Source organism: Physeter macrocephalus, chromosome 2 (genome assembly GCF_002837175.3).
Source record: "Physeter macrocephalus isolate SW-GA chromosome 2, ASM283717v5, whole genome shotgun sequence".
Taxonomy (NCBI): Eukaryota; Metazoa; Chordata; class Mammalia; order Artiodactyla; family Physeteridae; genus Physeter; species Physeter macrocephalus.
The window spans coordinates 120019856-120032563 of NC_041215.1; the positions used below are offsets into that span (position 1 = coordinate 120019856).

The 12708-nt window shown below is 36.4% G+C and overlaps 1 protein-coding gene across 1 annotated transcript in view; it reads right to left on the reverse strand.

Annotated features, from left to right (window-relative positions):
- Positions 1-12708, reverse strand: part of USP37 (ubiquitin specific peptidase 37) — an 89547-nt gene that overhangs the window by 19895 nt on the left and 56944 nt on the right. Inside the window, exons 15-20 of the mRNA XM_055090008.1 lie at positions 9481-9598; positions 8106-8185; positions 6734-6898; positions 5022-5087; positions 1866-2007; positions 789-1044 (exon numbers count right to left, since the gene is read on the reverse strand). Coding sequence (XP_054945983.1) covers positions 789-1044; positions 1866-2007; positions 5022-5087; positions 6734-6898; positions 8106-8185; positions 9481-9598 — 827 coding nt within the window. The remainder of the gene's footprint in view (positions 1-788; positions 1045-1865; positions 2008-5021; positions 5088-6733; positions 6899-8105; positions 8186-9480; positions 9599-12708) is intronic.

The following is a 12708-nucleotide window of genomic DNA, read 5'->3' on the forward strand; positions in this document are numbered from 1 at the left end:
TTACTTGCACATAAAATAATTCAAAACTGAGGAGGCCCTAACAACCCCAAGAATACAGAAAATAATTTTGTGATATACTACTATTCTCTTCATCTCCAAAATCCTAGGCTTGATATACGGAAACACATTAGCTAGCTACCTAGATACAGATACTAAAGATATCAGGAGAAAATATTAGACTTGACCCCAGGAGAAGGAAGTGAAAATTTTCTACTTAAAAAATCTTAAAATACCCATAGTGCAAGGCAAGGAGGCTCAGCTCTGTTGTTTGCAGTGACAGCTTGAGAAATAACAAAATATGAGTAATAATTACCACGAAAATAAATTTTATCTGTATAGCACTTTACATAATATGTATTTACTATCTAACATTTTACCCACAACTATCTGAAGTATGTCTGGTAGATACCCCATACAGAGGTAAGAAAACTGTGTATCAGAGAGGTTAAATTACCTATTTAGAATTACACAAATTTCTGAGAGCAGTGGTGTGAAAAAAGTGACCAAAAACTGACACAAACATTTTTTAAATGCACAAGAATACTAACTTTTCTTTTGATGTACACCTAAAGGGACATGGCATACTTTACCACTAGCCTCTGGATACTAACTCACAATATTTGCTTCTCATTTTTTAAACTGTTAGAAAAAGAAAAAAGCACACAAATATTATTAGCTCTGCTATACAGATCCATCTCACCTCCCATTATGTAGAAGTCATTTGTTACTATAAAGCTTTGGAACACAGTTGTGCCTGTTTAACAGATGTTTATTTTCATTAAACCTACCGGGCTCTGTGACTGTTTTTGGCTTCTCAGTTTCCACAGGGTCTGGATTTTCAGGCATTTCTTGAATATCATCTTCTGCAAATCCGGTATCAGGGCTGCTGGTTGGTTTATCATCATCTTCATGACTGAGAGATGGTGAAGCTTCTCTTTTACTTATCTCTAAAACAGCTGCGAGAAGCTCTTCTTCACTCATTCCGTCAAATCCTGAGTTTTCCAATTCAGACTTATCAGGTTCTAGTCTGCAAGATTTTGAATCCTGAAGAATAGAGCTGCTTTTAGAAGAAACCAGAATGCCTACAAATATAGCAATCTTGGAGTTTAAAGCGATAGGGACTCCCCTGGTGGCGCAGTGGTTAAGAATCCACCTGCCAATGCAGGGGACACGGGCTCGATCCCTGGTCCGGGGAGATCCCGCATACCGCAGAGCAACTAAGCCCGTGCGACACAAGTACTGAGCCTGTGCTCTATAGCCCACGCCCCACAACTACTGAAGCCCGCGCGCCTAGAGCCCCGTGCTCCGCAACAAGAGGAGCCACCGCAATGAGAAGCCCGCGCACCGCAACAAAGAGTAGCCCCTGCTGGCTGAAACTAGAGAAAGCCCGGGCACAGCAACAAGGAAGGAACGGAGGGAGGGAAGGAAGGAAGGAAGAAAGAAATCTTGCCATTTGTGACATCACTGAAGGACCCTGAGGGAAATAATTACACAAAGACAAATAATGTAGGATCTCACTTACATGTGGAATCTAAAAAACAAACAAACAAAAAAACTAAGCTCACAGATACAGAGAACACACTGGTTGTTACCAGAGGTGGGGGCTAGGGAGTGAGTGAAATGGGTGAAGGGGCAAAAAGGTATAAACTTCCAGTTATAAAATAAGTAAGTCACAGGGATGTAATGTACAGTATGGTGACTACAGTTAACAATATCGTACTGCATGCTGAAAGGTGCTAAGAGTACATCTGAAAAGTCCTCATTCACAAGAAATGATCTATCCTGTGTATTTATTAAGTTTGCTGATGCTGGTTATGAGAGGCATTTGTTTGGACAGTCAGATATTTTGGTGAGAGATTATTTACCTTTTCCAGGTCTTCCCGCTGCCGTTCACTGCCTGACATTTCACAAAGTCTCTGGCTAAGGGCCACAGAGCGTTTAAGCTCATCTTCACTGTCTGAATCAAGGCATAAAGTCAAGGAGTTCTTGGATTTGAAGGTGAAATTCCTGTAATTTAAGAAAAAACGAACAAACAAAAAACCCCTATTTAAGTCTGACAAATAAACATTTGTCCTTGTTATTTTTTTGAAGTATAAATACCAATTAAAAAAAAAGCTTTTCCATTATGGAGAATGATTTAACAGAGAAAAAAAGATACATCAAAAGAGGTATATTTAAGAATTACCTTTGCCCTACTCCAAAAGAGCCATGCTTTGAAAAGCAGACAACTCTTATGCTATTATATATTATCAGTAAACCAATCACTTTGTGCCTTTTTTCTTTTAATGATCAACTCCAAAGAAGTTTGTTACTGGCTTTATAAAGCAAGTACTCTACTGAATGCATGCAGACATAGCAATGAATACATGTTTTTGACAAGAGAGTGCATGAGGACTAATTTTTGCTCTTTTAAATTATGATCCATGTACTCTGAAATTAACAGTAACATTCCACTTATCCATTTATATGTAGGTCCAACTTCTGGCAACCTCTACCTTCTAGAACACAGGAACTTAAAAGTAAAAACAAAACAAAGCAAACAAACAAACAAACGCCTCTGAGGCAGGCAGCAGTTTCGAAGCCCATGAACTTTACTCTTTAGGCAGGGACCCTACTTCCCCAGGAAATAGTGTATAAAATAATGTAGCAAGTTCATCAAGAAATGAGAGCTAAGAAACGTGAGAGAATAACCACAAAAAGGGCAATAAAGAACTATAAAGTAATTTAATGTAAAGGTAAACTGTCTTATAAGAATTAAGAGCCTCTGAGGGCATTATCATATTAAAACACAGTGCAATAACTGATATTTACAATGCCAATTTTAAGTAATTACAATATATTTAAATTATCTGCAGCATATTTTATTTAATATAAGGAATTCTGTAAGCTTACAGAGATATAACCATCTAAAATGGTTAAAACATTTTAAAGATTAAAATTTAAAAGGCAATGTTTAAAAGGACAAGCTTCGGGGCTTCCCTGGTGGCGCAGTGGTTGCGCGTCCGCCTGCCGATGCAGGGGAACCGGGTTCGCGCCCGGGTCTGGGAGGATCCCACATGCCGCGGAGCGGCTGGGCCGGTGAGCCATGGCCGCTGGGCCTGCGCGTCCGGAGCCTGTGCTCCGCAACGGGAGAGGCCGCAACAGAGGGAGGCCCGCATACCACAAAAAAATAAAAATAAAAAAAATAAAAAATAAAAATAAAAGGACAAGCTTCAGTTATATAAAAATTCATTTATTTGGAATATCAAATATTATTCTTCAACGATACCAGATAAGTAAGGTGTTACTGTGTTGTCTTCTAAGTGAGCTGAAAATAAACTAAAGGAAAAAGTGGTAAAGGTCAAAAAGCACAAACTTTCTTTGATGAAGGTTAACATAAATTCATATGCTGTGCTAAAAAAAAAATGTAAAATGGAAATTGGAAAATGCAATAATCTAAATGTGAAAACTGTAAATAAACATGTAGAATGATGGCACCAAGAAATAAGAGGCCACAATGGAAATCAGGAGGATTGCATAGCAATGTAGATCAAAGAAAAGAGGCAAGTGGTCAGTGATAAGCCCAACCATAGTCTTTGGCTGAGAGCAGCCAGGATATCACTGCACTTCAGTCTGAACTCTTGAATAGCCTCCCAATATGTGTTCAAAAAGGGTTTTTAATATAACTTAGAAATAGCCAATTAGCCATCTTAATTCTTCATTTCTGATTTCATGCTCACCAAGCAAAACTGAACATATTGATTTATTTATCCATGTAAATACTTTGCTGAAGGAGGGTGACACCTGGCTACTAATACACCAGGGTCAAATGTGACAAAGGACATTATAGAAGAACCAATGGTATTCTGGTTCATAGCTCAGCCTCTTTTAAGTTTGATCGGCATGACAGGTCTTCTAGGGCCTAATCATCCTTTATTGACCAACTCTCAAATTCTCATAGCAGTAAGACCCTGGAGAACAGATTGACCATGCCAAGTATAATGATGCCCAATGAAACCATCTCTTTCTTGAAGCTACAGTGATTTGGTACATAAAGAGTGCATTCCATTAATAGTTACTATATTCACAGAAGGCAGCTTGCCTGTAGTAAGGAAAAATATTCATCCTGTAAATGCATCACTTGCTCACTTTCTAAGCAGCCAAGTGGTATTGCTCATTTGTATCTTGAGAACGGGCAAGAGTATTCATATCGGTACCATTTCAGATTTCTAGTCAGTTAGTCATCTGGTTTTAATTGCACTGAAAAATAATTAACAGGAGGAAAAGAAAATAGCAATTCCCAAATGTCATTTTATGGTTATATAAGCCCCCCAAAAGCCCTTAAACAACAAGTGTCTCTTTTCTAAAAGTACTTTGGGACATCAAATTTTTAGAAAACTAATTTTAAAGACAAATGACAACGAAGTCATTTAGAAATGTCTAATCAGGAACTGTGGTTCTAGTCAAATCATAGAGGAGGTATATTAAAAAAAAAAGTATTTGTTTCCTTCTTGGACAAACTTTTGGTCTTAAACAAAAAAAATTTGTAGAATAGCTACATTCTAATGTGTATTTGTTTTCCTGTCCCCTTTCAGAATAGCTCCAGCTCAGTGTCTAAGACAAGAAGTCCCACACTGGCTAGCAACAGGTGAAAAGATATTTTGGGATCTCCATGTGTATATTTGAAGAATGGTGCTTTTTATACCAGTAGGGGTTATTTTAACCCTTCAATCCTTAAAATCCCTCATCATTAGTCAATTTCTAGAGTTGTAGGATGAAAATATTACATACAACAGATGATTTAAGAAGTTTTAAAACAAAATTTTGAGAGGACCATCTGAACTTGATTCAGTGTTAAAAACTTGATACTCACTAAATTACAGTTTAAAGCATATTCAGGAAAATTCCAAAGTACAGTAATGCAGAGCAATTATCATGCAAGAAGAGAAACAATAAGAAAAGGGGAGGGGATAATCTTGGAAATCAGGGTAAGCCAAATCCTTAAAAATACAAATTTTGGGTACACAAGAAATATAACTCACTTTGAAGGTGTAGAAGGGCTGGTGATGCAGGAATTCACCATTTGAGAGGCTTTCAATGGTCTAGAACTATCAGAAAATTAGAAAATATATATGTATACAATTACTATTACTAAAAATATATTTAACTTATTAAATGAATTATTCTGTATTATAGTCCCTTATATATCCTCTTGAAAAGCAAACAATTGTAATACTTTTTAACTAACAATAGAGGCCAAAAGAGAAAACAAAATACTTTCTCTAGGCTCTTCCTTATCTAATGATCTAAATAAACAACATTGGAAATGAAGTCAAACACAATATAAAGAGAACAACTTGGGAAATTCTCTTTGTCTCAGTTCTTTTAAGCAATAAAATAACAATAGCTCTCATTTATTGAGGACTTACTAGATGTCAGGCACTGTAGTAAGAACTCTTGTGTATTACCTCATTTAATGTTCACAACTACCCTGTTATTTTTCCTACAGACAGGTCAAGGAATTTGTCCAAAATCTTAAAGCTATCGTATCACAGAGTCAGAAAGCCTGGTTTCAGGCCTGTGGTCATAACAGCCTTGGCTAATGGTTTGAAAATACTGCCAGAAAGAATACTAGCTCTACCAGTAGAGGGCAGTTTCCTTCAAGCAAAAACATCTATTCTAATGAAAGGCCGTAAGAGAAAAATCCAGAAACACTGATTCTCTGGGAACATGTTGTTATTGACTTATTGAGGCCTTTAGTGTAAACGTACATGATGTAAAATATATTTCAATTATTAATCCAAGGGGAATAATTTTTACAAAACTTCATTAATTCATGTTAGCAAATGTTCATTCGCTTTCTGCAATGTCTATTATTCCACTTCAGTGAAGAGACCTGGCTCTTCCAGTTACTAACTGTATGAGCTTAAGAAAATCACTTAATTTCCTTGGATCTCCTCTGTAAAATTAAGAAGTTAGACAAAAATCTCTAAAATCCCTTTCACCTCTAAAGCTCTAGAACTTATGATTATACCAAACTAGTGTTCAAGTATGAAAAAGAACTACAATATATGGTTCCAAAGTAATGCAAGTATGCAGAAGAAAGAGCAACATTTAGAGAAGTCTTAAGGTTTTCCTGGCATTCATGATGATGCAAAATAGAATGTAAAAGTTACTTCTTTTCTCAAGGAAAAATTTCGGGGAGCCATGGAAGTTCTTTGCTCAAACTGGTAATAATACATTTATGAAGACACAATCTATTCTGGGGGTCCCAGCATAATATTTAATGTACTGTTTCTCAAATTTGCATACTCCAGAGTCAGCAAAGGCATTTGTTAAAAATATTGATTCCCCAGCCCTATATCAGATTTGCTGAAACAGAACTTCTAAGGAACAAACACAGGAATCAGTATTTTTAGTGTTCAAGTGACCCTTATGATCATGCAAATTTGGTTTATATTCCCCAAATGTATCAAACTATCTTCTAGTGATCTAAAAGAGTAAGGAGCACTCCCTGAAAAGGTAATTTATTATGAAAGGCAATTAATATATGTTGAAAGTTTTTGTTTAAGCTTTTTATTCAATTACTTAAATCAGGTAGTAACTTAGCACAAAGTCCCCAAATAAAGCAAAATAAAAATCTCCTTCTTGGTCTGATTTTATCTGGAGTCATGTTATCTAGTTCAGTCATTCTTTTGATCAGATACTAAAAGCCTTTCTACTTCAAAAGGGAAAGAAATTCTCAAGGACTTACATTGCCATTTGTGCACTCCAACCAAGGTTGAAGGGTGGTTTTGTATTTTCAGTGCAATGAGATGATAGGGTCAGGTATCTTGGAATGATGACTTGCTGCCCAATCTTGTTGTTAAGTGAGAGAGCAACATTGAAGCTATATCGTTTCAAATGAAGAATGAGGATCCTGAAAAACAGGAGATGATAACATTATTAGTTTATACATAATAGAGGTAGCTCTTTTACAGGTAAGAAGAGATCACTGTAACTAACCATGTTAGACAGCTTTTGATTTAAAGACTACATTAGGCTGAACTAAAGATCTGTCAAAGAACATTTACTGAACATTCGCGATGTGCCAGGCATTGTGCTAGGTACTAAGAATAAAAATAAAACACAGGCATTGGGTAGATATTAATTATTAATTGGGAGGTTTCAGTAAAATAATGTTCCTAGAAAAAAAATCAAAACACATCAGACAAGAAAACTAATTTTAGAATATTGGTATTGATGATGGATCAAATCCCTAAATTATTTATTTCAATGTTACATAGTTTACCAAAAAATGGGTGTTATATAACGACAAATGGTAATTTAAAGTGTTAAACAAGACTTCCCTGGTGGCGTAGTGGTTAAGAATCCGCCTGCCAATGCGGGGGACACGGGTTTGAGCGCTGGTCCCGGAAGATCCCACATGCCGCGGAGCAACTAAGCCCATGTGCCACAAATAATAAGCCTGTGCTCTAGAGCCCACGAGCCACAACTACTGAAGCCTGCGCACCTACAGCCCATGCGTGCTCCGCAACAAGAGAAGCCACCGCAATGAGAAGCCTGCTCACTTCAACTAGAGAAAGCCTGCACGCAGCAACGAAGACCCAACACAGTCAAAAATAAATAAATTTAAATAAATAAATAAATAAATAAAGTGTTAAACAGCCCTTATGTTTGATGGTGAAAATTAATTTTTTTAAGATGACTTTTGACAAGAACTATTCTTATTTCAGTAGCACTTTCTCTAGAGAAAGGTAAGAGAGAAATGAAAAGTTTTCTCCACTTATAAAAAAGTTCTATAAAATGTACATGCACAACAAATTATAATTGAGTGTTACACATTACTGAATTAAAAATTTACTAGTAAGTCCTCATCATTATTCCAAAGTCTCATCAGCCTCGTTCTCTTGTTGCCATCTTCTTGGGACTCTCAGGTTCCTTCTCTTCTTCAACTTTCCAAATCCTCTTCCTTTCTTATACAAGATAATTGTAGCTTTCCATTCTCTACCCTCTTCATATCTCAGCTTTGCTGACCTTTACCAATCCATCTGATAAGCCTCACTTATTCAGTAATATTTGTAAGTACTTTAAAGAAGAAAAATTGAAGAGCCAATTAATTTTACCTGGGTAGCCTGTTAAATTTGTGTCTGACAACAGCACATTTCCCACCACACTTCTCACAGGAATACTCAAGTTCTTCTGCCTGTAAAAAGACAAGAGGGAAAAATAAAGAAGTATAAAGTTGAATTAGCACTGCCCCATTAAATGCTAATTTCTCTAGTCATACTAGTTCAGTGGAATGACAACTCCAACCAGTTTAAATTTTGTGTCTAGAATCATAAGCCTTCCTAAATTAAGACCTAATCCTCAAAATAGTTATAATATCATGCCCTGTTTCAGAATTCCTAATTTCCTTTTTTTTTTACCAAGGAAACATCTCAATTTATGATAGTAACTAAACTATAGTAGCAGATTCTCAACCTTTTCCCCATGGATACACAAGAACCACTGCCAAGAGTATATCCAGATTTTAACATTTGGCCATAGCAGAGATAAGATCACCTTCAGGTTAGGCGGAGTTCCTGGTCTGTTAGGTGTAACTCTACCCCTTTCTTATAATGGAACTCAATCTTCTGGTGACAGCCCACTAAGAACAACTGCTCTAAAAGGACCAAAGTTTGGGGTAGATATCATTACCTAGAGAAAACTGAAACAAGAAATCCTTAAAAAATGGGGGTAAAGATACACAGGAAAAGCTTCAAATTCTACGATAATAACAGGAATAGTAAGGAATGACTAAAACAAAAAGAAAAGCAGAATATTTATCCTCGGGTGGAGCTGAATATTCATCATTTCAAGAACAGAGGTCTTTTTTTTTTTTTTTTTTTAAATCTTAGGATGACAACCCTGCCCATTTGCTACAACAAAACAAGAACCACTATTATACAGATGGCAAACTGCCATCAATTATAAGGACTGCTACACAACATGTCCAATTATGCCCCAGAAACTTTCTGAATATCTCTAACAGTATAACACAAATGCAAATATTTATCTATAGCTCTGAATAAACATGACTTGTCCTTTCTGTTTCTAACATGGCACATATAACCTAAGGAGAAGCAAAAAGTATTTTTTTTATTCCTCAGATCTTAGTATACTAACTTAGATAGTGTCTCCAATTTTGACTCACATTACCCAATTTTAGCATATGTCACTTCATATTATTTGTTTACAAACAAATGCTTCTAAGGTTGTCTAAAACACTTGCTATTGAGTTAGATGTACAATCTACTTGAGCAATTAATTTTTTTCTACAATCAGTTAACAACCATATTTACCAAGCTCCTAAAAACAAATACTATTTATAAATATTTCTCATTTGTTTCCCCTGCAAATATTTTGTCAAAACTCTGCCTTAAAGAAACCAACTTCAAATACAATTATCTATGATATATAAAATTTAGTTATGTGGAAATACCAAAAGATATTATTTACCCTAAAGAAAAGATCAAGGGAATCTTGAATTGAACGAGGAGGGAGTGGCTTTTTCCTTCGAGGAAGGTCAATGGAGAGGTCATTAAACTGTTCTCTTTTGGGAATAATCTCTCCACATCTGTAAAAATAAAAGAAGACAAATGTAAGAATTTAGAAGCCTAACTGTGCAATACAAAATAAATGCAAATATACTTCAGAAACACTGCTCCTCCAATGAACTTACCAGGTACTGAGAGACCATGAGTAGGCATGAGAAATAAACATTTAAAACTTTTCTCATGCTTACTTTAACGCTTATTAAATCCATACAGGTAAAACCTCAATTGAAAGTGTTTAAGTACTTTCTTAAAATGCTAAATTTAAAATTTTTATACTTTCCGAAAAACCCCCAAACTTTAAAACACTAAAGTATAATATATATATAGAAAAGTGAACCAGTCAAAGTTGTATAGCTTGATGAATTATCAGTTAACACACACATGTAATCACATGTAATCACCACTCTACTCAAGAAATAGAACACTATGAACTCTCTAGAAGCCCCCTCACATGCCTCTTCCCAATCACTATCCCTTTCTTACTTCCAAAAGATAACTATTATCCTGACTTCCAACTTTTGATTGGAGCATGTAGTCCACTGACATTTAAGGTAATTATTGATAGATATGTATATATTGCCATTTTAAGCCTTATTTTCCAGTTTCTTCTTTGTTCCTTTCTTTTTCTTTTTGTGGCTTGATAATTTCGTTTTATTTTATGCTTGTGTTTTCTTCTTTTTGATTTTTGTGAATCTATTGTATGTTTTTGGTTTGTGGTTACCCTGTTTTTCAAGTATGTTAACCCCTACCTATATCTACTTGCTTTAGATTGATAGTCATGTAGGCTCAAACACATTCTAAAAAAAAAGAATCTACATTTTCTTACTCTTCTACCCCACGTTTTATGATTTTGATGTCCGTGTTTTCTTCTTTTTGATTTTTGTGAATCTATTGTGTTTTTGATTTGTGGTCACCCTGTTTTCTGAGTATGTTAACCCCTTCCTATATCTACTGGCTTTATTTAATTTATTTATTTAAAAAAATTATTTATTTTGGCTGTGCCCAGTCTTAGTTGCAGCACAGAGGATCTTCATTGCGGCATGTCGACTCTTAGTTGCAGCATGCGTGTGGGATCTCGTTCCCTGACCAGGGATTGAACCTGGGCCCCCTGCACTGGGAGTGCAGTCTTACCCACTGGACCACCAGGGAAGTCCCTCTACTTGATTTAGACTGATAGTCATACAGGCTCAAATACATTCTAAAAAAATGGAATACTCAGCCATAAAAAAAGAACGAAATAATGCTATTTGCAGCAACATGGATGCAACTAAAGATTATCATACTAAGTGAAGTAAGTCAGAAAGAGAAAGACAAATACCATATGATATCACTTATATGTGGAATCTAAAATATGACACAAATGAACCTATCTATGAAACAGAAACACGGACATAGACAACAGACTGGTGGTTGCCAAGGGGGAGGGGGTTGGGGGGAAGGATAGTGTGGGAGGTTGGGGTTAGCAGATGTAAGCTACTATATATAGAATGGATAAACAACAAGCTCTCACTATATACAGCACAGGGGACTACAGTCAATATCCTATGATAAACCATAATGAAAAAGAATATAAAAAAAGAATGTATATATGTACAACTGAATCACTTTGCTGTACAGCAGAAATTAACACAACACTGTAAAATAACTATACTTCAGTAAAAAAATATACAAACAGCTCATACAGCTCAATATCAAAAAAACAAACAACCAATCAAAAAATGGGGGCTTCCCTGGTGGCACAGTGGTTGGGAGTCTGCCTGCCAGTGCAGGGGATGCGGGTTTGAGCCCTGGTCCAGGAGGATCCCACATGCCGTGGAGCAACTAAGCCCATGCGCCACAGCTGCTGAGCCTGTGCTCTGGAGCCCGCAAGCCACAACTACTGAAGCCTGCATGCCTGGAGCCCATGCTCCGCGATGGGAGAGGCCACCGCGGTGAGAGGCCCACGCACCACAATGAAGAGTAGCCCCTGCTCGCCGCAACTAGAGAACGGTTGCGCGCAGCAGTGAAGACCCAAACGCAGCCAAAAATAAATAAATAAAATAAATAAGTTTATTAAAAAAAAAAAAAGGGCAGAAGACCTAAACAGACATTTCTCCAAAGAAGACACAAAGATGGTCAAAAGGCACATGAAAAGATGCTCAACATCGCTAATTTTCAGAGAAATGCAAATCAAAACTACAATGAGGTATCACCTCACACTGGTCAGAATGGCCATCATCAAAAAGTCTACGAATAATAAATGCTGCAGGGGGTGTGGAGAAACAGGAACCCTCCTACACTATTTGTGGGAATGTAAACTGCTGCAGCCAGTATGGAGAACAGTATTGCAGGTTCCTTAAAAAACTAAAAATAGGGATACCATGTGATCTTGTGATCCCACTCCTGGCCATATATCCAAAGAAAACCATAATTCGAAAAGATACATGTACCCCAATGTTCACTGCAGCACTATTTACAATACCCAAGACATGGAAGCAACCTAAGTGTCCACTTGCAGATGAATAAAGATGTTGGGTATCTATACAATGGAATACTACTCAGCCATAAAAAAAGAAATAACGCCATTTGCAGCAATGTGGATGGACCTAGGTTTAATCATACCAAGTGAAGTAAGCCAGACAAAAACAAATATCATGATATCACTTATATGTGGAATCTAGAAGAACAAAAAAGATGCAAATGAATTTATTTCCAAAACAGAAAGACTCACAAACACAAAAAACAAACTTATGGTTACCAAAGGGGAAAGGGGTGTGGGGGGAGGGATAAATTAGGAGGCTGGGATTAACATATACACACTACTATGTATAAAATAAATAACCAACAAGGACCTACTATATAACACAGGGAACTATACCCAATATTATGTAATAACCTATAAGGGAAAAGAATCTGTAAAAGAATATACACATATAACTGAATCACTATGCTATATACCTGAAACTTACATGATACTGTAAATAAGTATACTTCAATAAAAAAATTTTTAAAAAATAGTTGAGTTTTACCTTTTCTGAACCTTACATAAATGGAACCATGCAGAATGTTTTCTTTTCTTTTCTTTTTTTTTTTTTTTTTTTGCGGTATGCTGGCCTCTCACTGCCGTGGCCTCTCCCGTTGCGGAGCACAG